We start from the raw sequence: 27954 nt of genomic DNA, 5'->3' as shown, positions 1-27954 counted from the left end.
GAATGGGCATACTACGCAGTGAGCTATTAGCTGGCTAGTGTTAGTTCTACTGAATAACTTTAATATCAGCAGCATTTTTAAATGATCTATTTTTGGTTTCATAATGTAATCCAAGAACATGTAATCCAAGCACATCATGTAATCCAAGCACATAAAACAGTTTAGTCCTGACTCTCAACAATGAGTAAAAAAAACAATCAACAACTGTATTTTTCTGTGCATGTTCGCTTTATCATTGTATTGCTATTGCCATTAGTGATTATAGGTCTGTTAAGTAAAATACTTATTTCTAAACAATCTTATCACACTTTCTTCTCAGAAATTGTGTGTGTGTTCACCTGTGTTATCTTTGTACCTTTTCTGTCTATGGTGCCTTCGGAAAGTATTTAGGTTACAGCCTTATTCGAAAATGGATTAAATTGTTTTTTCTCTTCATGAATCTACACACAATACCCCATAATGACAAAGCAAAAACAGGTTCTTCGATTTTTTTTTTCTCACATGTACATAAGTATTCCGAGCCTTTACTCAGTACTTTGTTGAAGCACCTTTGGTAGCGATTACAGCCTCGTCTTCATGGGTATGACGCTACAAGCTTGACACACTTGTATTTGGGGAGTTTCTCCCATTCTTCTCTGCAGAACCTCTCAAGCTCTGTCAGGTTGGATGGGGAGCGTCGCTGCACAGCAATTTTCAGGTGTTCGATCGGGTTCAGTTCCGGGTTCTGGCTGGGCCACTCAAGGACATTCAGAGACTTGTCCCGAAGCCACTCCTGCGCTGTGTGCTTAGGGTTGTTGTCCTGTTGGAAGGTGAACCTTCGCCCCAGTCTGAGGTCCTGAGCGCTATGGAGCAGGTTTTCATCAAGGATCTCTCTGTACTTTGCTCCGTTCATCATTCCCTTGATGCTGACTAGTCTCCCAGTCCCTGCCGCTGAAAAACATCCCCACAGCATGATGCTGCTACCATCATGCTTCACCGTAGGGATGGTGCCAGGTTTCCTTCAGATGTGACGGTTGGCATTTAGGCCAAATAATTAAATCTTGGTTTCATCCTACCAGGGAATCTTGTTTCTCATGGTCTGTGAGTCCTTTAGCTGCCTTTTGGCAAACTCCAAGCAGGCTGTCATGTGCCTTTTGCTGTGGAGTGGCTTCCGTTTGGCCACTCTACCATAAAGTCCTCATTTGGTGGAGTGCTGCAGAGATGGTTGTCCTTCTGGACGTTTCTCCCATCTCCACAGAGGATTCTGGAGCTCTGTCAGAGTCACCATCGGGTTCTTGGTCACATGCCTGACCAACGCCTTTCTCCCCCGATTGCTCAGTTTGCCCGGGCTTCCAGCTCTTGAAAGAGTCTTGGTGGTTCCAACTTCTTCCATTTAAGAATGGAGGCCACTTTGTTCTTGTACCTTCAATGATGCAGAAATGTTTTGGTTCCCTTCCCCAGATCTGTGCCTCGACACAATCCTGTTTCAGAGCTCTACGGACAATTCCTTCAACCTCATGGCTTGGTTTTTATTCTAACATGCGCTGCCAACTGTGGGACCTTATATAGACAGGTATATGCCTTTCCAAATCATGACCAATCAATTGCATTTACCACAAGTGGACTCCAATCAAGTTGTAGAAACATCTCAAGGATGATCACTGAAAACAGGATGCACCGGAGTTCAATTTTGAGTCTCATAGCAAATGGTCTGAATACTTATGTAAATAAGGTATTTCTGTATGCAAAAAATCTAAACCTGTTTTCGCTTTGTCATTATGGAGTATTGTTTGTGGATTGCTGAGGATTTGTTATTTAATCCATTTTAGAATAAGGCTGTAATGTGGGAAAAGTCAAGGGGTCTGAATACTTTCCGAAGGCAGTGTATGGTGTGCTCAGCTGCCCTAATATTCCATACTGGTGTTCAGGTATAAGGAACACGATTGATCCCTGTATTGATTGATATTTGTCAAATTGTACAACTCGTAAACATTGATACATTTGATTATGGTGTCTAAGGTTATGTACTCTCTCAGGATTTTTTTAATCATTACAGTGAAAGGTCCTTATTTTCATTTGCGTTCTTATTTTACGACAGAAGTAGTCTAGATTTCTGGTGGGTAATTAAATGGTTCTCTCTCTCTACCACCCTCTCTAGTTAGAAACAAATATTTCCCCCCTACTTCTTTCAGAATGGTTTAGTCCTAGCTAGGCTGTAATTTTCCATGCAGCGTTAAACTGTGCTAGGGTGGGGGAGGGGTGGTACTAAGTCTGTCAGGCTGTGCACTCTATTACTGACTGCACTTCTAGCCTGAGTTTTTTGCGGGTAAAAAGCAGTCTTTGTGCTGCATGCTTCTGCCAAAGTTACTAAAAAGGTATATTTTGCATTTGTTTTAATAGGTTTTAGTATGGCCACTCTGAGGTAACTCCTAAAGGGGAGAATCATTTTGTTTCCATCCTTTTGTTCTGATTGTGTTACATTGTGTTGTTTGTCAGCCTGTGCTGGGTCACTTTTTCCTGTGTTGAGGCTGAGACTATGACGGTTTCATTGTGCGCACAACCTTGCACAAGAATACTCTATGCTGAAACAGATGGAACAGTCCAACCTTAGCCTCCCTCACCCTCCTGCTTTTTTCTTCCTCCCTCTGCTGTTGCTAGTACCCTCAATCAACACAGCCGAACAAATCGCGCGCAAGACCTCTGTCCAACGGAAGGCCTACTTCTCCAGACTACTCCTGTTCAAGGTTTACTTGAATTTTAGATTTTAAAGAATCTTGTACACCTATACCCATGTTGCTCTGTTCTGACTAGTATCTTGGACTACATTTCAGTATTTTACTTGGCTACTGTTGAAATTTCTTTTTTTTTGCTAAAGAGTGCTACAGTAACCACGATTCCGAAACGTAGATAATATACATTTTTTTTGTGTTATTTAAAAAAATATTTTGTGCAATGGGTCTGTTTGTTTTGTATTAGGATAAATATTTGTATATATTTTCTGTATTCGTAAAGTAGCATTTTTGGCATTTAGATTTTCATGCCCTGCTATTTGTGAGAGGAAGTGAGAGGGTCAGAACAGTTTGGAGAGAATGCTGGAAGCTTTAAGCATTATGTTAGCAGCAATGCTTTGCAATCAGTCCGAATATGTAAAAAACCTTTGTCTGACAAGTGAAAACTGTATTGAATAATCATTGGCACCGGAACAAGAACAGGAGGTTAAACAGGAAGGTGATATCTTCATATCTACCAAAATGTTCTCCTATTGGTTTCCTGGCTAATGGAGTTCTATTGGGATCTTAGAAAATAAAACTGTAAATGTGACAAATATCCAAACTGGGTCTGATCAACACTGGGATAGGAACGCTAATCAAAACTCAATGTTGCATGACTCCTCCCGCCTTGCTACTGATTGAAAAACACACCTGGGGTATGAAAGGTACAGATCATCTTGGATCGAGTCCAGTTAACAAACGTGTCATTATTCTGAGTCTGTCATTAGTCTTTGTTGAGGCAGTGAAAAGTAAGTGGAGGAATTCTTGAAGATTTCTGCAGACCACCTAGGTCAACTAAATCAGTCGTGAATGTAAAATTCAACTTAAAATGTTTACTCAACATTGCTGCGAGCGATAGCCTCCATTTTCCTGTGTCTTGAGAGATCTGAAATCGAAGGGAATTTACACTGAAATAGTCATCTGAATGGAGTTCCTGAAATGTATGCCGGTAGCCTGAGGATGCAGCTCTCATACGCATAGCAACAGAACATGTGAGCACTCTGTACTTGGATTAAAAGGCTCTGATTAACAGGAGAAAACGTTCACTAAATAAAACTGTATCTTGGAGTAGGCTTGAAGCCCAGCCCGTCTCTGCTAACTTTTTGGTTTGACCATATCCTCTCACTGCTGTGTAGTAAGACAGGCAAGAGTTTATTTAATTTGTGTTTGTATTACCCTATGCTTATGGTTGTAAGATCAGCAGTATTTTACAAGGACTTACATTGACAAATGATAGGAATTGCCTACCTGTATACCTGCATACTTTTTAAATGTAATTTTGAGATGTTTTCCAGCGCATGGACTTTTCAGTCACACCTGTTGCTGATAGGTGTATAAAATCGAGCACGCAGCCATGCAATCTCCATAGACAAACATTGGCAGTAGAAGGGCCTTACTGAAGCTCTCAGGGCACGGTCATAGGACGCCACCTTTCCAACAAATCAGTTGGTAAAATGTCTGCCCTGCTAGAGCTGCCCCAGTCAACTGTAAGTGCTGTTATTGTGAAGTGGAAACGTCAAGGAGCAACAACGGCCCCAGCCGCGAAGTGATAAGCCACACAATCTCACAGAACATGACAGCTGGGTGCTGAAGCACATAGCGTGTAAAAATTGCCTGTCCTCCGTTGCAACACTCACTACCGAGTTTCAAACTGCCTATGGAAGCAACTTCAGCACAAGAACTGTTCGTCGGGAGCGGCATGAAATGGGTTTCCATGGTCGAGCATCCGCACACAAGCCTAAGATCACCATGCGCAATGCCAAGCATCGGCTGGAGTGGTGTAAAGCTCGCCACCATTGGACTCTGGAGCAGTGAAAACACGTTCTCTGAAGTGACAAACCACATTTCACCATCTGGCAGTCCGACGGACGAATCTGGGCTTGGTGGATGCCATGAGAACGCTACCTGCCTGAATGCATAGTTCCAACTCAAGTTTGGTGGAGGAATAATGGTCTGGGGCTGTTTTTCATGGTTCGGGCTTGGCCCCTTAGTTGCAGTGAAGGGAAATCTTAACGCTACAGCATACAATTATATTCCAGACGATTCTGTGCTTCCAACTTTGTGGCAACAGTTTGGGGAAGGCCCTTTCCTGTTTCAGCATGGAAATGCCCCTGTGTACAAAGCGAGGTTCATACAGAAATGGTTTGTAGAGATTGGTGTGGAAGAACTTGACTGGCCTGCACAGAGCCCTGACCTCAACCCCATAAAACACCTTTGGGGTGAATTGGAACGCCAACTGCGAGTCAGGCCTAATCGCCCAACATCAGTGCCCGACCTCACTAATGCCCTTGTGGCTTGTGGCTGAATGGAAGCAAGTCCTCTCAGCAATGTTCCAACATCTAGTGGAAAGCCTTCCCAGAAGAGTGTAGGCTGGTTTAGCATCAAAAGGGGGACCAACTCCGTATGAATGCACATCATTTTGGAATGAGATGTTTGACAAGCAGGTGTCCACATACCTTTGGCCAGTGTATTTATAATGCGCTGCAATTACAGATGTGCCCATAATTTTTTTTAAGCCTTTCTTAATTTTACACATCTGTGAATTGTGCAGCTGTGTGGCCACATAACCGTCTGGAATTGTTGTGAGCTATGAACAGAACACAGTACTAGTCAAGTACTACTAGCCTAGTAAATCACTAGTGTTGGTCAGAGGAGACAAACATTACCAAAGGAATAGAAGCAAGGACAAGATGGTGATGAGGAGTCTTTTTTACTCCAGTTTGGAGGTATACAGTGGACAGTTTACACCTATTGCAGACCAGAAACCAATCATCTATGGCCCACATTAATCAGTAATTGCTGTAGTATATAGTACAGCGGAGGACTAGCTTTAACCGCATCATGGGAGCTTCAGGAAAAAATATACCAAAACTAAATACATTTTAACAAAATTGATCAGCATAAATTAACACAAAAGGATGTGGGATGGATGAGGAAGTATATCATAACTACATCGTTTTTTACCAAAAAAAAATTATTCTTTCAAACTTAAACTAACCTTTTATACAAATAACTTACGAAACCTATGCAAAATTTGGCATATGGTGCAAATACCTTATTGACATAGATGTGACTTGATACACTGTTGTACTACAGTGGATTAGATGCGTGTTCAGTTAGCAGCGTGTGAGGGCTCAGCTTGGCTGGCTGCGCACACATCAGAGCTGGTGGCCATTTTGTTTTTTTCTGCAGTGAATCCAGAACGCGGGTAATGAAAGAGTGGGGGAGGGGAAGACTGCACAGTGTGCAATAACATTGGAATGTGAACTGAGTCGTTATAACATAATAGAATGTGATTTCACCTTATTAGTTTTATATCAAGGAAACTCATATCGGAGGTGAGAAAATCATATGAAAATAGTTGATATAGTAAATTAATGAGGCAAAATGTTACTGAATGTATTATTTTTCATCATCCATTCAAAGGCCATTTTTTAAGTCGAAGGACATAATAAAAATGTTTGATAAATGATCAAACTCAAAATAGAACTCGAAAACCCCCCTTATCTGTATTGATATGAGGGGTAGCTGTACGCTTAGTTGTAACAGAGTGTCATTGGTATGTTGGCTAGCGTAGCCTGCAGCTTTGTCTGCCTAGAGCTGTAACTTAGTTTGCACACTCTGTGTAAAGGACACACTCTCTCTGTGTGTAGTGTTGTAAAATTTCTGTGACTGTTTGTCATGTGATACCAGGCTGCACATTGAAGTCAAAGGCACATGGGGTGGGGCCACCAGCAACGTGGCCTATTTATATAGCTGTAAGCAGTCTACTGCAGTCTGTCTAGGCAGCAATGCAGCAACAATGCAGTAGACTGTTGTACCTGGAACTGATACAATAATGCAGTTTCTTGGGCCTGGAATTGGTTGAGTTTACAGGGCCAAACTAAAGCACCTGATGACCTTGCTCAATTTAATATGCTGGGTGAAAATCAATTTGTTCGGAGAGCAGTATCTGCCAATTTCTGAGAAACATTTAGAGAAAATAACCTACTCCTCACCTCAACAATATCATGGTTATTTTGTTGTTTCGCAGATGTGTTCGTTATTTGGCAACCACTGCATTTTGATGAGTGATAATGTCATTCAGTGACGTGCGTAACCTGTCCCTATGGAAAGTAAAATGTCACTAGGGATCAGACAGCAATGCTAGGTAACGGTTTCACTACATCAACTAGAATGGTGTATCGTAACTAGGCTAAAGGCCTATTGCTCCATGTGTAGGTTGCTATGACCAAATAGTTTAATATTTTTGTATAGTATTAGTCAGTTTTTCTTTTTTATATATAATTTTTATAGTATTTTACAGTTTCTCTGACTGCTGTCTGTAATTTCTGCTCATATTTGGACTGTTCAGGCGAGGCAGATGGTTAATCATCTTCCATTATTCAAACTGTAGTTTGTCCGTGCCTTTAGCTTGGAATTCATGATTTTTATGTTTTATCTCTGTATTGCTCCTGTGGAGCCTTCTGCACAAACTGATCACTTCTGTGCCGAAAATGTACTTTCAATGCTTAATTCTGTCGTCATCCTCTGTGTGAAGCCTGTTGTGTGAGTTTGGCTGTGTGTTTGGTGGTTGTTCTAGAAAATTGTGAAAAAATGATCTGGACATTTCAAGGTGTATCTTGAAACACAGAAGCCGAAGTAATGATAGTAAATCTCATTCGTGAAGACTAGCCTACTCTTTTTTTGGCTGGCTTTTGGCCATTGTGGAATATCCTACTTGTAAAATGTCAAACTGTCAGGAGCTTTGCAACACCCACATCCTGTTCTATTATTAATTATTACGGCCACCATCTCTTGACTAGTAAAACATGTCTGCAACTTGTTTTTTTATGATGTACTTATTAATGAAAGGCTCTATATGTTGCTGAAATGTGCTTTAAATCGTTACATTGAATTAATAATAAATACATTTTTTCCCCCTCCCCCTCTAGGTTATTGGATCCTTTTGGTGTCAAATCCATGATCGGAAACCTCCAGGTGAGATATTATTTTAAATCTAATATAATATAGGACCACTGACACCCCTAGGTCACATTTTACTAAATTCAAAAATCTCTATGAATGTCATATTTTGTATATTGACCTATTGTTCTTAATGATTGTATCAATGTCACTGTAACTATGAGAAAATGACTGTCAGCAGAAATATAAACTCCATAAGCACAAATTGGAACCTAGCCCCGACGCTGGAATGCGTTCGACAATTGGAACTGTATAAGGTAAATCATGCAGTCCTTGCATAACCCTTCCTCACTGTTGCCAACGGAGCCTGTATCTAGGGGCCCTGATTGGCTGAGGAAAAGGACCAATAAGAGCGAAGGGGAGGGACAAAAGCAAGTAATGTTGCTGCCATCCTCTGAGATAATGTCATATCCGTGCTGCAGACTGGGCTGGCTCTGTTGGATTTGACAACGCAAAAGCTTGTCAGCCAATTGAAGCGAAGGATAGTGTTCTTACAGTGAAAAGTATAGTCTTCTGTCATGTTAGTGTGTTCGTCACCCCTGGACCACATGGCATCTCAAGTTCGCAATCCTGAGGACAAAAAGTTGTGAGCGAACATGCTGGACTAAACTTCAGTGGAGAGGAAGCTGGACTTGAGACCATTTTGATAGACTTCTGCTGAGTCACTCTTTCTGCTGAAATTGACTTGTATAGAATGGTTCTGTATGCTGAGCTCACAGTGAAAAAGAACCTTCTAGAATAGAACAAAGAGGGGAAAAACATACCAACAGGGTTCTACAGTGACCCCTAGTGGTGTCCCAGAACACTATCGGTTTGGCCTTAAAGATAGCTCATCTGTACCCATTGTAGTGGGTAGAAGCTAGGTGGGTGGCGCAGGTGCTGTTAGCATTCCCGAGGAGGATTCTTTTGTGACCTGTTCCAACTAACATCCCCATCCCTCCTTGTCACTCCTCAGGTTAAAATGGAAGTTGCTGTGGCAGAAGAGAAGAAGAAGATATTCCGAGCCAGGAAAACCATGAAGATAAGCGACCGCCAGCAACTGGAGTCTCTCCACAGCACATTGTCGTCCCCCGTCCCGCCCCTGTCCAATTCCAGCTCTCCCCCTCCCCGTAGCCCACTGACGAACGGTACGCACACAGAAGATGCACAGAAGGGGGCAGACAGAGAGCAAAACGACGTTGCGGTTACGTCTCGTTCCACAACCCCAGTCTCCCCTCCCTCCCTGACCTCTCGATCCCCTCCCCTTGCTCTGTCCCTATCGTTGTCTCCCTCCCCAACAACCTCCCAAAGCCCCAAAGCCAAGGAAGATGCCACTCCCTCCCCCTCATCGCCATTCCACAACCTAAACGACGTACTGAAAAAGATGGAGGAAGAGGGAAAGAAAAACGAGTGTTCCACGTCCCCTTCCAATAAGGACAAGGAAGGAAAGGATACTGAGATGGAGGTGGCAAAGATGGAAGAGAAAGCACCTGAGACCAAGAAAGAGGTTTGTATGAGAACGAGTGAGAGGAGCTGAAATAAGGATAAATGGGAAACATTGGAAGTTAAGGAAAATGGGGGTTATAGTTGGAAAGTGTTGAAGTTGGCATTGTTAGGGGTCCAAGCACCGCGAGTAGGATTTTTTTTCTTCTCCATGTGTTTGTTGAGTTTGGCGGCTAAAATACAAACTTACCTGGATGTTCTTTTCTCCAGGAGGCTTGCACTACAACTGGAAAGAGCCATGAGGACCAAGCCCCTATGGATCAGTATCCTCTGGACTCTCCGTTCTCTCCCGTCTCGCTCGCCACGTCTGACAAAGAGTCTGGGAAGGAAAAGAGGACAGAGCAGAAAGAAGACACCGTGGCCATGGAAACGGATACGGATAAGGACCATACAGAGACCAAGGCCTCTGAGGCCTCCACTTCCACGGAAGAGAGACCTTCCTCCCCCAAGGCCGCTACCATGGCCTCCCCTGTCCGCACCCCCTCCCCCTCTGCTGCCCCTGAGCCGGATCAGGACATCAAAGAAGAAGAGGTGGTGAAGAAGGGAGAGAAGAAGAAAGACGATAGTCAGAAAGAGAAGGAAGGAGTAACGAAGGAGGAAAAGATGGAGGTAGTTTCTGTGAAAAAGGAGGTGAAAAAGGAGAAACAGAATGTTGCCGGGTGTTCTACCTCATCTCTTGCCTCCTCCACCTCTACATCCACAAGTGACAAAGGTATGAAATGACAGAATCTGCAAGACCTGAAAAATCATCCAGAGTTGACTGATAGTAGTTGGCACTACTATGCCAGCTATGTTTCATTTTCAACCTTTTTGGGATTTATAACAAAATATATAATCTGGGAATACTTGCATTTTACAAATAAAAAAAATACAGGAAAAAAATCAAAAATTAATAACATACACACAAGCATACTGCACAGGAAATGATGTCACATGGCCATTAACCAAAATAATCTGATTAAACTAAACCAGAACACTTTGTCTCAACAGGGGTGAAGGTGAAGGAGGAAAAGAGCTCCTCTTCTGGACAGAAGCGTCCCCTGTTGGCAGGTGACGAGAAAGATGGAGGGAAGGTTGAAAGAGACGGGAAGAGGCAGAAGGTGCAGGGCGTGGAGTTGGAAGCTCAGCTCGAGTTGAAAATCACTGCGAAAGGTGGCAGTCGCCTAAAACTTGAAAAGGTTGGTCTGTTCTCATGTATTAGCATTTTACCCACAGGTTTAAGACTTTACCCCCAGTCAGGCATAAAGTAACTCTCAAACAATATTGCCCCACACTATCTAGCCCTAAATTGCATCTTGAACTCATCCTTCGTTTCTCTTCTTCTCAGGTTCTGCAGAAAATGGTTGAGGAGCGGTTGAGGGCGCTGCAGCTCACCGTCTTCGACCAAGGTTTACAGGAGCTAAAAGACCGGGTAGAAAAGATTGATTGTGCCACAAAACACCAGAGCACCCTTAACACACTACAGGTAAGCTAGCTACATGTTAAACTACTAGTAACGGGTATGTTACAAGTCGACTTGTCAATAGTCACAACAGTTAGAAATAGTCGTCAATGTTTATAGTCAGCAATAGTCATAGTTTTCAATAGTCACAAAAGTCAACAATGCTAATTAAAATCCTTACAAATGGAAAGTCTCACAAGTTCTCACTGTTTCTTATCCTTTTTCAGGCCAAGATTGCTAGATTAGCAAAGAAATTCGGAGAAGCCAACCAGGCCTCGGAGAACAAAAGAAAACAGGAGGTAAGAAATGTTGTTAATTTATGGGACCCCAGTGTCTCAGATATATTTTGGTAAGTCATCTCCTACTCATCGATATTAGTTAAAGCTGCAATATGTAACTTCTTGGGTGACCCGACCAAATTCACATAGAATTGTGAGTTATAGAGATCTGTCATTCCCATTGAAAACAAGTCTAAGAAGCGGTAGTTCTGTTTATTTCTATGCTTCCCGTTCTAAATATTTGTTTTACGTCTTTTGCTTTCGGTTTTATACACCAGCTTCAAACAGCTGAAAATACAATATTTTTGGTTATGGAATATATTTCACAGTGATTTAAATGGTACAATGATTCTCTACACTATACTTGCTTGTTTTGTCACATAAACTAAAATTAGGTGAACAATTTTAGCAACCAGGAAATGGCGGAACGAATTCTGCATATTGCACCTTTTAATATCAAACAGACAATTAAATAAAAATTGCTGAGGGTGTTAGCTAAAGGTGTCACCATGGCGTGTGTTCGCAGGCGCTAACGTCCCCTGTTGCCAAGACTGCACCTGCTACAAACACCATTTCGACACAACGGTAAGAGACCGGTCCTACTGCCAATGTACTACTTCCTCATTTAGAAAAGCTTTTAGTCATTTGAATGCATTTCCTCCTGTGAATCACAAGTGAACAGTAATCAAAAACAGGGGATTGCATTGCCTCTAGTCTTATGAAGATGTTGGATTCAATCATTCTTTTAGTTTGTTTGTAGTCTTGTGTTAATCACCATTAGCAATCCTGGATGGCAATTCCAAAACGTTCACATATTCCATAGTTTCCTTTTTTCCCATCTCTTGTGACAGCACATTCCCATTGCTTGTATTCTCCAGCATAAAAATGTATTTTCTGTATTTGTAATTCAAATCATGCAGAAGGAAAGCTGTGTGTTAGTCATTGCATGGGGCTATACTAGCTATCATTGTGCCTTTGTATCAACGTGACAATACCGGCCTGAAGCCAATGAATGCCACACGTGGAGTCAATCACAACGTGTGATTGAATGTGTGGTGACTCTGCACAGGATCGTTGTCAATAATACTGAGGCTGGATTTAATTCTCAGGGAGATTGGATTAAAAAGCAACAACATCTGCTAAAAACCATAATAACAGGAAACAAAGATGATACCATTCGAGGGTATTCTCTGATGTACAAGACTGACTTCTCTTTTGATCGCTTAGTGCCTACCCGTCAGGCATTTTCAAACCAAAATCTCCACATGAAATCAATCATCATTTTGTTTTGGATTAAACAAACGAACAGCGGTTCAGTTTTTGCGTCTTTTCTTTTGCACACCACCATGGTTCCAGGTCCTGAGTCTTGTGACGTTATACAATGCGCCAAAGCTTGAGAAAACAACCTTTTAAAAGCTGTGCAGACAGTGTTCACAGCACCCGATCCAACTGCACCTCTCCTCTCAACAGCGTGCTCCGAATGCATCCAAAGCTGGAGCTGCAGTCTGAAGAGGGGGCATGGCGGAGAGGGGAGCTGGCGACCTCTATTGGTTGGATTAAGAATGAAGTGAAGGAGGAGGAAGAATCCGAAGAAGAGTATGAAGAGATATCTGAGGAAGAGGAATTTGAGAAGCCTTCATTCAACCTAAGACACCAGCCTGCTAGAAGAGATGAGTCACAGCAGCAGTCACCACAGCAACCGAGTGGAGGAACTAGGGTTCGTTCAGACATAATGCTGCGTCCCATCTCCACGGACAAGGAGAGACAGCTTTACCTGCGTTCTAAGAATGCTGCCAGGAAGGCCAGACCCGATCGCTATGCAGTATTCCTGTTCCGGAACCTGGTCTCGTACGAGAACTACGTGAAGTGGGTCACCACGGTGAACTACGTCGGAACGTTGGGCAAAGACGCGCTGCCCGTTAACCTGCGCGAAACCATGAAGAAATATTTGGAACAAAGGTTCAACAAACTGTATGCCAGAGACTGGAAAAAGATCAGGGACTCCATCAATGAGATCCTGAGAGTGAAGAGACTACAGTTCTTCTTTGAATCAGACTTTAATTTGACTTAAACATGTTTGATTGGGAAGGTGCCATTTTTCCACAGTTGTCGTGATGCACTTTTATTTTTTGTATGGAATTATGGAAACGACATAGTCTTGAGATAGTTGCAATCGTCACTTTCATTTTTATTTTACCAACGTTAACAGTAATATAATTGCATTCTTGCCCCCATGAAACATTTTATTTGTTCTTAATATTCCCAGTTCCTAATGTACTGAACTAAATAAAGGTCTGGAATTACTATATAAAAAAAAACCATGTTATATATCATCACAACACAAATGTATACCAAAATGTTTTCTTTAATGTACAGTACCAAAAATGTTAAACAACCTGCAAACACTTCATGATTTTCATAACAGAATACCACAAACAACTCAAGAATGATATCTATACACTAGACAAGTCCTCAAGGAATCAACACTTTTTACCCCTTTTCTGTGATAAAGATTTTTTGAAATGTGTAGATTGTTTTGGTTGAATTCGTAAAATTCAATGCAAAAAAGAACAAAGAACAAAATACACATAACAAACACACACAAAAAAATCTGTAAACGCATCATAATGTTACAAACACAGGGGGAAAACAGAAGAAGACTGAGCCAGAAGACAGAATAATAGTAAACTGGCAAAGTAAACTGGTAAAGTGTGGCAAAGAGGTCGCCAAATTATAGGAAGACTTTTTCTCTGGTCAGTCCCAATATGATCTCTGACCTATTTTTAAACAAGCCAACTGAATGCAAATCACATCTCTTTCAATTACCTTAAAAAAAAATGAAAAAAATGATTAAACTCAATGCAAACACACATCTTTTCCAACAGGCCAGTAGCAGCTGTTGTAAAGCAGCCCATGACCAGCCCAGTCTCTACCAACCTTACAGGTAAGACCTCCCTTCTTCTTTACCTTCTCCCTTACCTGTCAATAGCATGTTTCACCTATCATGGGGATTGAATGACCCTGAGATCAAGTTATGAGATAAAGAACAACACCAACTGATGCGTTCTGACCTGTCATGCAATAGGATTTTAAAGTTAAAATCTAAACTCACCATTCCTTTCCTGTCTCCTGTTGTCTTTCCAGTTTCTCCGGTGAAGCAGCCCAAACCTGTCCCCACTACCACTACGGCCACTGCCATGGTAACACAGGGCTCCATCCTGCAGCTGATCCCCACCTCCTCTAGCTCCGCCTCCCTGTGCACCGTCACCTCTCAGAGCGGCCCCACTGGCACCCTGCTCCTCAAGACCACCTCGGGCTCCAACGTGGTGGGCCAGAATGGCCAGCCGCTCCTCATCCAGCTGCCTCTCTCTGCCATGGCCAACGGCGGGGCCGGAACCCTGGTCAACATCCCTGTGTCCTCCTTCGCCGCAGTCAACTCGCTCAACAAGGCCAAGACCACTACTCCCACCACTACCTATATCCTCAAGGCCGGCCCCACCACCTCCACCATGGCCGGCCCCACCACCTCCACCATGGCCTTGCAGCCCATCTCCTCCACTACCCAGCTCTCCCCAGCCATGTCCCCAGCCCAGATGACCCTGGCTCGGGCTGTGTACCAGGGGGGCACTGGGGGGATCAGTACGCCCAGTGCTGGGATGTCAGTGACCACAGCCAGGGCGCCGGTTCAGGCGTCCTCTGGTCCAGCTGCTACGGGCTCGGCAGCTCCAGGACCTCCTTCGGGTACGGCTATGACGTCAAAGACAGGTGAGTTTTCTAGCAACAGGCCTGATAACAATATCCTATACTGTATGTGGACAAAAATAATAATTGCATTTATATATACAGTTGAAGTCGGAAGTTTACATACACTTTAGCCAAATACATTTAAACTCAGTTTTTCACAATTCCTGACATTTAATCCTAGTAAGAATTCCCTGTTTTAGGTCAGTTAGGATCACCACTTTATTTTATGAATGTGAAATGTCAGAATAATAGTAGAGTTATTTATTTCAGCTTTTATTCCTTTCATCACATTCCCAGTGGGTCAGAAGTTTAGTATTTGGTAGCATTGCCTTTAAATTGGTTAACTTGGGTCAAATGTTTTGGGTAGCCTTCCACAAGCTTCCCACAATAAGTTTGGTGAATGTTGGCCCATTCCTCCTGACAGAACTGGTGTAACTAAGTCAGGTTTGTAGGCCTCCTTTCTCACACACACTTTTTCAGTTCTGCCCACAAATGTTCTATAGGATTGAGGTCAGGGCTTTGTGATGGCCACTCCAATACCTTGACTTGGTTATCCTTAAGCCATTTTGCCACAACTTTGGAAGTATGTTTGGGGTCATTGTCCATTTGGAAGACCCATTTGCGACCAAGCTTTATTTTCCTGACCGATGTCCTGAGATGTTGCTTCAATATATCCACATAATTTTTCTTCCTCATGATGCCATCTATTTTGTGAAGTGCAGCAGTCCCTCCTGCAACAAAGCATACCCACAACATGATGCTGCCACCCCCGTGCTTCACGGTTGGAATGGTGTTCTTCGGCTTGCAAGCCTCCTCCAAACATAACGATGGTCATTATGACCAAACAGTTCTATTTTTGTTTCATCAGACCAGAGGACATTTCTCCAAAAAGTACAATCTTTGTCCCCATGTGCAGTTGCAAACCGTAGTCTGGCTTTTTTATGGCGGTTTTGGAGCAGTGGCTTCTTCCTTGCTGAGCGGCCTTTCAGGTTATGTTGCTATAGGACTCGTTTTACTGTGGATATAGATACTTTTGTACCTGTTTCCTCCAGCATCTTCACAATGTCCCTTGCTGTTGTTCTAGGATTGATTTGCACTTTTCGCACCAAAGTACGTTCATCTCTAGGAGACAGAATGCGTCTCCTTCCTGAGCGGTATGATGGCTGCGTGGTCCCATGGTGTTTATACTTGCGTACTATTGTTTGTACAGATGAACATGGTACCTTCAGGCGTTTGGAAATTGCTCCCAAGGATGAACCAAACTTGTGGAGGTCTACACATTTTTGGGGGGCTGATTTCTTTTCATTTTCCCATAATGTCAAGCAAAGAGGCACTGAGTTTGAAGGTAGGCCTTGAAATACATCCACAGGTACACCTCCAATTGACTTAAATTATGTCAATTAGCCTATCAGAAGCTTCTAAAGCCATGACATCATTTTCTGGAATTTTCCAACCTGTTTAAAGGCACAGTCAACTTAGTGTATGTATACTTCTGACCCATTGGAATTGTGATACAGTGAAATAATCTGTCTGTAAACAATTGTTGGAAATATTACTTGTGTCATGCACAAAGTAGATGTCCTAACTGATTTGCCAAAACTATAGTTTGTTAACAAGAAATTTGTGGAGTGATTGAAAACGAGTTTTAATGACTCCAACCTAAGTGTATGTAAACTTCCGACTTTCAAAGGGCTCAAAGCACATCCCCTTGCGATGTGTAGCACCCAAAGCAGCAAAATCCAAAAACATGTTGTAAAAGAGAATATTATCTAACTGTTTTCTTTCCTATTTCTGTTCCATCCCTTTCAGATAACCAAGCAACAAGCTCTACTCCAACCAAAACGGGGGCTCGACCCAAAGGCTCCTTCATAGACCTCACTGAGGAGGAGGAGGAGGATGATGATGTGCTAGGTGAGAATGAATCCCAAAACCATCTCCAAATTTCTCCCTCTCAACTCCAGAGAGGTCCACTAAATGATTGATTTATGTCCTCTAAAATAGTGACTATTGTTGCTAATAATGTGAACGATTCTGGCTAAATAAATATGAATTGAATTCCCTCTTCTGTCCTCTATTCTTAATTCCTTCTCTTTAATTCTGCAGTGACTGGTGTGAGAAAGGCCATTACGACTGCGGTATCGTCCTCTTCAGTTACCCAGCGATCTACTGGACCTCCTCCGCTGATCAGCACTCCTAGTGGTGAGGCCTGCACGTTACATAATCATTGATATTGACAATATACACAGGCAGTTAGGAAAGCTAAGGCTAGCTTTTTCAAACAGAAATTTGCATCCTGTTGCACAAACTCAAAAAAAGTTCTGGGACACTGTAAAGTCCATGGAGAATAATAGCACCTCCTCCCAGCTGCCCACTGCACTGAGGCTAGGAAACACTGTCACCACCGATAAATCCACTATAATTGAGAATTTCAATAACCATTTGTCTACGGTTGGCCATGCTTTCCACCTGGCTACCCCTACCCCGGTCAACTGCCCGGCACCCCCCACAGCAACTCGCCCAAGCCTCCCCCATTTCTCCTTCACCCAAATCCAGATAGCTGATGTTCTGAAAGAGCTGCAAAATCTGGACCCAAACAAATCAGCCGGGCTAGACAATCTGGATCCTCTCTTTCTAAAATTATCTGCCGATATTGTTGCAACCCCTATTACTAGCCTGTTCAACCTCTTTCGTATTGTCTGAGATTCCCAAAGATTGGAAAGCTGCCGCGATCATCCCCCTCTTCAAAGGGGGAGACACTCTAGACCCAAACTGTTACAGACCTATATCTATGCTACCCTGCCTTTCTAAGGTCTTCGAAAGCCAACTTAACAAACAGATTACCGACCATTTCGAATCCCACCGTACCTTCTCCGCTATGTAATGTGGTTTCAGAGCTGGTCATGGGTGCACCTCAACCACGCTCAAGGTCCTAAACGACATCATAACCGGCATCGATAAGAGACATTACCGTGCAGCCGTATTCATCGACCTGGCCAAGGCTTTCGACTCTGTTAATCACCACATTCTTATCGTCAGACCAAACAGCCTTGGTTTCTCAAATGACTGCCTCGCCTGGTTCACCAACTTCTTCTCTGATAGAGTTCAGTGTGTCAAATCGGAGGGCTTGTTGTCTGGACCTCTGGCAGTCTCTATGGGTGTGCCACAGGGTTCAATTCTTGGGCCGACTCTTCTCTGTATACATCAATGATGTCACCCTTGCTGCTGGTTATTCTCTGATCCACTTCTACGCAGACGACACCATTTTGTATACTTCTGGCCCTTCTTTGGACACTGTGTTAACCTCTCTAGGGTCGGCGGGACGAAATCGTCCAACCTACTCAACAGCCAGTTGAATCCCGTGGCGCGTTATTCAAATACCTTAGAAATGCTATTACTTCAATTTCTCAAACATATGACTATTTTACACCATTTTAAAGACAAGACTCTCGTTAATCTAACCACACTGTCCGATTTCAAAAAGGCTTTACAACGAAAGCAAAACATTAGATTATGTCAGCAGAGTACCCAGCCAGAAATAATCAGACACCCATTTTTCAAGCTAGCATATAATGTCACATAAACCCAAACCACAGCTAAATGCAGCTCTAACCTTTGATGATCTTCATCAGATGACAACCCTAGGACATTATGTTATACAATACATGCATGTTTTGTTCAATCAAGTTCATATTTATCTCAAAAACCAGCTTTTTACATTAGCATGTGACGTTCAGAACTAGCATACCCCCCGCAAACTTCCGGTGAATTTACTAAATTACTCACGATAAACGTTCACAAAAAACATAACAATTATTTTAAGAATTATAGATACAGAACTCCTCTATGCACTCGCTATGTCCGATTTTAAAATAGCTTTTCGGTGAAAGCACATTTTGCAATATTCTGAGTAGATAGCCCGGCATCACAGGGCTAGCTATTTAGACACCCACCAAGTTTAGCCCTGACCAAACTCAGATTTACTATAAGAAAAATGTTATTACCTTTGCTGTTCTTCGTCAGAATGCACTCCCAGGCCTTCTACTTCAATAACAAATGTTGGTTTGGTTCAAAATAATCCATAGTTATGTTCAAATATCCTCTGTTTTGTTCGTGCGTTCAAGACACTATCCGAATGGTAAAGAAGGGTGACGCGCACGACGCATTTCGTGACAAAAAAATTCTAAATATTCCATTACCGTACTTCGAAGCATGTCAACCGCTGTTTAAAATCAATTTTTATGCCATTTTTCTCGTAAAAAAGCGATAATATTCTGACCGGGAAAGCGTGTTTACGTTCAAAGAGAGAGAAAATAAAAACATGGGATCCCCTCGTGCACGAGCCTCAGTCTGATGGTACTCTGACCGGCCACTATCCAAACGCGCTAATGTTTTTCAGCCAGAGGCTGGAATTACATCATTCAGCTTTTTCCCGGGTTCTGAGAGCCTATGGGAGCCGTAGGAAGTGTCACGTTACAGCAAAGATCCTCAGTTTTCAATAAACAGAGCCAAGAAGAACAAGAACTTGTCAGACAGGCCACTTCCTGTAAGGAATCTTCTCAGGTTTTTGCCTGCCATATGAGTTCTGTTATACTCACAGACACCATTCAAACAGTTTTAGAAACTTTAGGGTGTTTTCTATCCAAAGCCAATAATTATATGCATATTCTAGTTACTGGGCATGAGTAGTAACCAGATTAAATCGGGTACGTTTTTTATCCGGCCGTGCAAATACTGCCCCCTATCCCCAACAGGTTAACTAACCTCCAGACGAGCTTCAATGCCATACAACACTCCTTCCGTTGCCTCCAACTGCTCTTAAATGCAAGTAAAACTAAATGCATGCTCTTCAACCGATCGCTGCCCGCCCGTCCAGCATCACTACTCTGGACGGTTCTGACTTAGAATATGTGGACAAATACCTAGGTGTCTGGTTAGACTGTAAACTCTCCTTCCAGACTCAAATTAAGCATCTCCAATCCAAAATTAACCTAGAATCGGCTTCCTATTTCGCAACAAAGCATCCTTCACCCATGCTGCCAAACATACCCTCGTAAAACTGACCATCCTACCGATCCTCGACTTCGGCGATGTCATTTACAAAATAGCCTCCAACACTTTACTCAACAAACTGGATGCAGTCTATCACAGTGCCATCCGTTTTGTCACCAAAGCCCCATGTACTACCCACCATTGCGACCTGTACGCTCTCGTTGGCTGGCCCTCGCTTCATACTCGTCGCCAAACCCACTGGCTTCAGGTCATCTACAAGTCTCTGCTAGGTAAAACCCTGCCTTATCTCAGCTTACTGGTCACCATAGCAGCACCCACTCGTAGCACGCGCTCCAGCAGGTATATCTCACTGGTCACCACCCAAAGCAAATTCCTCCTTTGGCCGCCTTTCCTTCCAGTTCTCTGCTGCCAATGACTGGAACGAACAGCAAAAATCACTGAAGCTGGAGACTAGAGGTCGACCGATTATGATTTTTCAACGCCGATACCGATTATTGGAGGACCAAAAAAACCTGATACCGATATAATCGGACGATTTAAATTATTATTATATATATATATATATTTAACAATATTGAATGAACACTTATTTTCACTTAATATAATACATCAATAAAATCAATTTGGTTTAAATAATGCAAAAACAAAGTGTTGGAGAAGAAAGTAAAAGTGCAATATGTGCCATTTACAAAAGCTAACGTTTAAGTTCCTTGCTCAGAACATGAGAACATATGAAAACTGGTAGTTCCTTTTAACATGAGTCTTCAATATTCCCAGGTAAGAAGTTTTAGGTTCTAGTTATTATCGGACTCTTTCTCTCTATACCATTTGTATTTCATATACCTTTGACTATTGGATGTTCTAATAGGTACTTAAGTATTGCCAGCCTTATCTCGAGAGTTGACAGGCTTGAAGTCATAAACAGCGTAATGCTTGACGCACAGCGAAGAGCTGCTGGCAAATGCAGGAAAGTGCTGTTTGAATGAATGCTTACGAGCCTGCTGCTGCCTACCACCGCTCAGTCAGACTGCTCTATCAAATCATAGAATTAATTATAATATAATAACACACAGAAATACGAGCCTTAGGTCATTACTATGGTCAAATCCGGAAACTATCATTTTGAAAACAAAAGGTTTATTCTTTCAGTGAAATACGGAACCGTTCCGTATTTTATCTAACGGGTGGCATCCATACAGTGAGGGGGAAAAAGTATTTGTTCCCCTGCTGATTTTGTACGTTTGCCCACTGACAAAGAAATGATCAGTCTATAATTTTAATGGTAGGTTTATTTGAACAGTGAGAGACAGAATAACAACAAAAAAATCCAGTAAAAACGCATGTCAAAAATGTTATAAATTGATTTGCATTTTAATGAGGGAAATAAGTATTTGACCCCCTCTCAATCAGAAAGATTTCTGGCTCCCAGGTGTCTTTTATACAGGTAACGAGCTGAGATTAGGAGCACACTCTTAAAGGGAGTGCTCCTAATCTCAGTTTGTTACCTGTATAAAAGACACCTGTCCACAGAAGCAATCAATCAATCAGATTCCAAACTCTCCACCATGGCCAAGACCAAAGAGCTCTCCAAGGATGTCAGGGACAAGATTGTAGACCTACACAAGGCTGGAATGGGCTATGGAATACGCCGTGAAGGACTGAAATCCTGCAGCGCCCGCAAGGTCCCCCTGCTCTAGAAAGCACATATACATGCCCGTCTGAAGTTTGCCAATGAACATCTGAATGATTCAGAGGACAACTGGGTGAAGGTGTTGTGGTCAGATGAGACAAATGGAGCTCTTTGGCATCAACTCAACTCGCCGTGTTTGGAGGAGGAGGAATGCTGCCTATGACCCCAAGAACACCATCCTCACCGTCAAACATGGAGGTGGAAACATTATGCTTTGGGGGTGTTTTTCTGCTAAGGGGACAGGACAACTTCACCGCATCAAAGGGACGATGGACGGGGCCATGTACCATCAAATCTTGGGTGAGAACCTCCTTCCCTCAGCCAGGGCATTGAAAATGGGTCGTGGATGGGTATTCCAGCATGAAAATGACAAACACACGGCCAAGGCAACAAAGGAGTGGCTCAAGAAGAAGCTTATTAAGGTCCTGGAGTGGCCTAGCCAGTCTCCAGACCTTAATCCCATAGAAAATCTGTGGAGGGAGCTGAAGGTTCGAGTTGCCAAACGTCAGCCTCGAAACCTTAATGACTTGGAGAAGATCTGCAAAGAGGAGTGGGACAAAATCCCTCCTGAGATGTGTGCAAACCTGGTGGCCAACTACAAGAAACGTCTGACCTCTGTGATTGCCAACAAGGGTTTTGCCACCAAGTACTAAGTCATGTTTTGCAGAGGGGTCAAATACTTATTTCCCTCATTAAAATACAAATCAATTTATAACATTTTTGACATGCGTTTTTCTGTATTTTTTGTTTGTTATTCTGTCTCTCACTGTTCAAATTAACATACCATTAAAATTATAGACCGGTCATTTCTTTGTCAGTGGGCAAACGTACAAAATCAGCAGGGGATCAAATACTTTTTCCCTCACTGTAAGTCTAAATATTGCTGTTACATTGCACAACCTTCAATGTTATGTCATAATTATGTTTAATTCTGGCAAATTAATTACGGTCTTTGTTAGGAAGAAATGTTCTTCACACAGTTCGCAACGAGCCAGGCGGCCCAAACTGCTGCATATACCCTGATTCTGCTTGCACAAAACGCAAGAGAAGTGACACAATTTCCCTAGTTAAAAGAAATTCATGTTTGCAGGCAATATTAACTAAATATGCAGGTTTAAAAATATATGCTTGTGTATTCATTTTAAGAAAGGCATTGATGTTTATGGTAGGTACACATTGGTGCTTTTCTTGTGAATGCGCTTGTTAGATCACCCGTTTGGCGAAGTAGGCTGTGATTCAATGATAAATTAACAGGCACCGCATCGATTATATGCAACGCAGGAAAAGCTTGATAAACTAGTAATATCATCAATCATGTGTAGTTAACTAGTGATTATGTTAAGATTGTTTTTTATAAGATACGTTTAATGCTAGCTAGCACCTTACCTTGGCTCCTTGCTGCACTCGCATAACAGGTAGTCAGCCTGCCACGCAGTCTCCTCGTGGAGTGCAATGTAATCGGCCATAATCGGTGTCCAAAAATGCCAATTACAGATTGTTATGAAAACTTGAAATCGGCCCTAATTAATCAGCCATTCCGATTAATCGGTCGACCTCTACTGGAGACTCATATCTCCCTCACTAGCTTTAAGCACCGGCTGTCAGAGCAACTCACAGATCACTGCACCTGTACATAGCCCATCTGTAAATAGCCCATCCAACTACCTCATCACCATACTGTATTTATTTATTTATTTATTTATTTATCTTGCTCCTTTGCACCCCAGTATCTCTACTTGCACATTCATCTTCTGCACATCAATCACTCCAGTGTTTAATTGGTATATTGTAATTACTTCGCCACCATGGCCTATTTATTGCCTTTACCTCCCTTATCTTACCTCATTTGCACACACTGTATATAGACTTTTTCTACTGTATTATTGACTGTATGTTTGTTTATTCCATGTGAAACTCTGTTGTTGTATGTGTCGAACTGCTTTGCTTTATTCTTGGCCAGGTTGCAGTTGTAAATGAGAACTTGTTCTCAACTAGCCTACCTGGTTATATAATGGTGAAATTCAAAATATTACCATAAACTTTTTCTATGCTAGCTAGTGTGCTAGCTAGTGTGCATGTAGTGACGTAATGCTTGTAGTTATGTAATGCTAGTGGACGCAACATGTAATGACTTAATGCTAATGGATGTCGTACTGTTACAAGGACCCTCAATGGCAGTGGGTGTGCCGTGTAGTTACTGCAGTCCGCAGATGGATATTATTGCTTGAAAGGAGCGCACGCCTTCACTTTTCTGAGGAGATTTTGTTTGTGTTCGTGGGTGCGTAGCCCGATGTGATCAGAGGTAAGTTGCACTTTAATTACCTTCTGCCTTTTGTAATATTATATCGTTCCCAGAGTAAGACAAGTATTTCTCAGATATAAACCTGCTGTTGATTGTGTTTTGAGGGAGAGTGCAAATGAAATGGCAAGGTAGCTAGCTAGCTGACTAGCTTTTGCTAACCCAATCCATTGTCAGTGAATCTGACAGACGAAGTTTCAGTTTCCCATAAATGATTGCTTGTTGGCTATCTAGATAGCCACCTTGTCAATAGCATAAAGAGTGAACAGATTGATCAGATGTGTGTGGCAAAAGCTAACTATCAAATTAGTTAGCTAAGCTGGCTAGCTAAGCTAGCTCCAGTGTAGGCCATGTAGCTTGCTAGACTATCAGATTGATTCACACCAGTTTCAATAGCTAACGTTAGGTCTACATTGTGATTAATACTTGAGTGTATATCATTTAATCAGGCTTACATTAATCCATTCTTTTTGAGAATGAGCCAAACTTATTTTTCATGTCTTTTTCATTGGAGGAGCTGTGTGCCATGGTGAATGTCCCTTTTGAAGAGGCCAGATTTTTGCAGTCAGAGAGGAAAGTGATCATGAGAAAAATGCCAGTGGCATCTCAGGATTTCTTTGTGAAAGAGCATACCTTTTACCTATAATAATAGCTAGCTAAATGTACATTGTTTTTAGGAAAATGGCAATGCTAAAATACTGAAATCTGCTGAACATTCTACGCTGAGTCATGTAGCTAATATATTTTAAATGATTGTATCGATATAGGTTCTCTTATTTGAAATGTTTAAGACAACAGGCATCAAAGAGCAGAGCAAACAACGGCAGACCAATCAATTGCTATCAATCAAGGGTCGGCAGGACAGAGAGCAACAAGGTCAACAACAGAGTGGAGTGCTACCAATCTGGCCGGTAGAGTAGGGAGCTACAGGACAGTCAACAAAAGAGCAGAGAGCTACAGAGCAGGGGTCGGCAGAGCAGGGAGTAACAGCAATTGATGAGGGGAAGATGGTGTCAATACATAAAAAATAAATCTACCTGATCATCCGGGCAGCCCAGCATCCTCCCACTCCATGGCTCTCACTCTGGGGGCTCAGCTCTGCAGCCTATACGCACATCTGTCATACAGTGTGTCATCTCAGTAAGCTCAGCGTCATTATACTAGAAATCAATGTGTTTTCTTGTATGTATTTTTATTTCCAGCTTGTAGCAGCACACCTGAGGGGGGAGAGAATGGGCATGTCAAGAAAACAAAATACCCTTCACATTGGGAAGATGAGGTTTGGAAGAGAAGGAGGATAAAGCCTACCTTGGCAGGAAAAAGGGTGAAGGGGAGGTGAAGAGAAAGCCAAGCAATATGGGACCAGGATGTGTGTCAGAGGGATGTCGAAGGTCCTCCAAGCGCTCCTGCAATGCAATCTGTGATGAGGACAGAGAGAAGATTTTCCAGTACTTCTGGCAAACATTAGACTGGAATGAAAGGAAAGTGTATGTGTGTGGTCTTGTTGACTGCACTGCAGTGCATCGCTGCAGGTCTGAGAATATGGGCTCTAGAAGGACATCCACATTGGCATACCATCTTGAAGTTTATGGTGAGGAATGAGGCACAAAACGATGACAACATTTCTGTGTGACTTACCGAAAGTACCATCACACTACCGCACGTCGTCCTCCTCTAAGCAGTACCTGGAGCCTGTTTTCCAGTCCGTGTCAGAGCCACAGCCGTCAATGTGAGGAGGATGGGGAAACCCCTCAGTCCCGCCAGGTGTTCACACTAACATGATTGCTTTGACTATGACAGTTGATATCTGCACTGTTTGATTATTTATTACTTACATGATTCTTATCGGAATACCTACCTTGATTTGATGTTGAATTCCTTGCTGAAATGTGCCTTGATGATATTTCCATACTTGTAACATGATTGATGGTGAAATGTTGATACTGATTGTTGTTTGACTGTTGTAATACTTATACTTTGAGTAAAAAATGTAACATAACACTTGGTGTAGGTCTTTTTTGTACACATTCACCATAACATGTACTTGAAGAGACATTGTGATATTGTCATTTACATTATTTCAATGTCTCAAAAGTAATATTTCCCATTCTATTCAATGATAAGAACCCCTTATCTCCACATATAATGTGTGCAAAACTTCATTATAACGTTTTCTTTGTAAAATAGCAATTGTTTAGTGACGTAGATTTTTTTTTTTTCTTCACTATCTGAAAAGTTGCTATTTTTTTGGATGCAAGATTTTCATCCGACGTTGACGATATGCTTGTTACAGACCAGGCGGAACAAATGTAAACCTTGAATTTGCAGGTTTAAAATATCTCTGTTGGCAAAGTTATTTTATGAAATCCCATCAGTTGCCTTCAGAAAGTGTTTAGACCCCTTGACTTTTTCCACATTTTGTTGTGGTACAGCCTGAATTGAAAATGGATTAAATTGAGATGTTTTGTCACTGGCCTACACACAATAACCCATAATGTCAGAGTGTAATTTTTTTGGTATGTTTACAAATTAATACAAAATCTAAAGCTAAAATGTCTTGAGTCAATAAGTATTCAACCCCTTTGTTACGGCAAGCCTAATTAAGTTAAGGAGTAAAAAATGTGCTTAAGTCAAATAAGAAGTTGCATGGACTCTGTGTGCAATAATAGTGTTTAACATTTTTTATTGACTACCTCATCTCTGTACCTCACAAATACAATGATTTGTAAGGTCCCTCAGTCGACCTGTGAATTTCAAACACAAGTACAACCACAAAGACCAGGGAGGTTTTCCAATGCACTGCAAAGAAGGTCATCTATCGGTAGATGGGTAAATACAAAAAAAGCAGACATTGAATATCCCTTTGAGCATGGTGAAGTTATTAATTGCACTTTGGATGGTGTATAAATACACCGTCACTACAAAGATACAGATGTCCTTCCTAACACAGTTGCCGGAGAGGAAGGAAACCTCTCAGGGATTTCACCATGGAGCCAATGGTGACTTTAAAACAGTTAGTTTAATGGCTGTGATAGGAGAAAACTTAGGGTGGATCATCAACATTGTAGTTACTTCACAATACTAACCTAATTCTAACCTAGTGAAAAGGAAGCCTGTACAGAATAAACATATTCCAAAACATGCATCCTGTTTGCAATTAAAACTGCAAAAAATGTGGCAAAGAAATTAACTTTATGTCCTGAATACAAAGTGTTATTTGTGGGGCAAATCCAACACATCACTGAGTACCACTCTTCATATACTGAACAAAAATATAAATGCAACATGCAACAACTTATAAGATTTTATGGAGTCACAGTTCATATGAGGAAATCAGTCAATTGAAATAAATTCATTAGGACTTAATCTATGGATTTCACATGCTGGAAATACAGATATGCATCTGTTGGTCACAGATACCTTAACAGTGGGCCTCACAATGGGCCTCAGGTTCTCTTCACAGTATTACTTTGCATTCAAATTACCATCAATAAAATGTAATTGTGTTTGTTGTCCGTAGCTTATGCCTGCCCATACCATATCCCCACTGCCACCATGGGGCACTCTGTTCACAATGCTGACATGAGCAAACAGCTCGCCCACACAACGCCATAAATGTGGTCTGCGGTTGTGAGGCCGGTAGGACATACTGCAAAATCTCTAAAACGGCGATGAGAGAAATCAACATTAAATTCTCTGGCAACAGCTCTGGTGGACATTCCTGCAGTCATCATGCCAGTTGCACACTCCCTCAACTTGAGACATCTGACATTGTGTTTTGTGACAAAACTGCACATTGCGTGTATGGGAAATTTCTGGGATCTGTTATTTCAGCTCATGAAACATGGGACTAACACTTTACAAGTTGCATTTTTATATATTTTTTCAGTAATGATTATGATGGTCATAATGCTCCTTGACAGGGTCATAAGCAAGCATAGTGGTGGGGCTGGCTGCATCATGTTATGAGTATGCTTGTCATTGGCAAGGACTAGGGAATTTTTTATGGTAAAAAGAAACAGAATTTTTAAAAATCCTAGAGGAAAACCTGGTCCAGTCTGCTTTCCAACAGACACTGGGAGACCGTCACCTTTCAGCAGGACAATAACCTAAAACAAGGCCAAATATACACTGGAGTTGCTTACCAAGACAACGTTGAATGTTCCTGAGTGGTCTTGTTTCAGTTTTGACTTAAATCGGCTTGAACATCTATGGCAAGACTTGAAAATGGCTGTCTAGCAATGATCAACAACCAACTTGACAGAGCTTGAAGAATTGTAATAATAAAATAATGT

General features: G+C 42.0%; 1 protein-coding gene across 1 annotated transcript in view; it reads left to right on the top strand.

Moving 5' to 3' along the window:
- LOC106596305 (activating transcription factor 7-interacting protein 1) overlaps positions 1-27954 on the top strand; it is a 39804-nt gene that overhangs the window by 3220 nt on the left and 8630 nt on the right. Inside the window, exons 2-12 of the mRNA XM_045707502.2 lie at positions 7685-7730; positions 8671-9201; positions 9408-9909; positions 10188-10375; positions 10525-10662; positions 10866-10937; positions 11443-11501; positions 13802-13860; positions 14061-14681; positions 16470-16571; positions 16764-16859. Coding sequence (XP_045563458.1) covers positions 7713-7730; positions 8671-9201; positions 9408-9909; positions 10188-10375; positions 10525-10662; positions 10866-10937; positions 11443-11501; positions 13802-13860; positions 14061-14681; positions 16470-16571; positions 16764-16859 — 2386 coding nt within the window. The 5' untranslated portion in view covers positions 7685-7712. The remainder of the gene's footprint in view (positions 1-7684; positions 7731-8670; positions 9202-9407; positions 9910-10187; positions 10376-10524; positions 10663-10865; positions 10938-11442; positions 11502-13801; positions 13861-14060; positions 14682-16469; positions 16572-16763; positions 16860-27954) is intronic.

The sequence above is a fragment of the Salmo salar genome, chromosome 02, assembly GCF_965601325.2.
Source record: "Salmo salar chromosome 02, fSalSal1, whole genome shotgun sequence".
In the NCBI taxonomy this organism is placed as follows: Eukaryota; Metazoa; Chordata; class Actinopteri; order Salmoniformes; family Salmonidae; genus Salmo; species Salmo salar.
The sequence above is the reverse complement of the archived record's forward strand: the minus strand, read 5'-3'. Positions and strand labels throughout refer to the sequence as shown.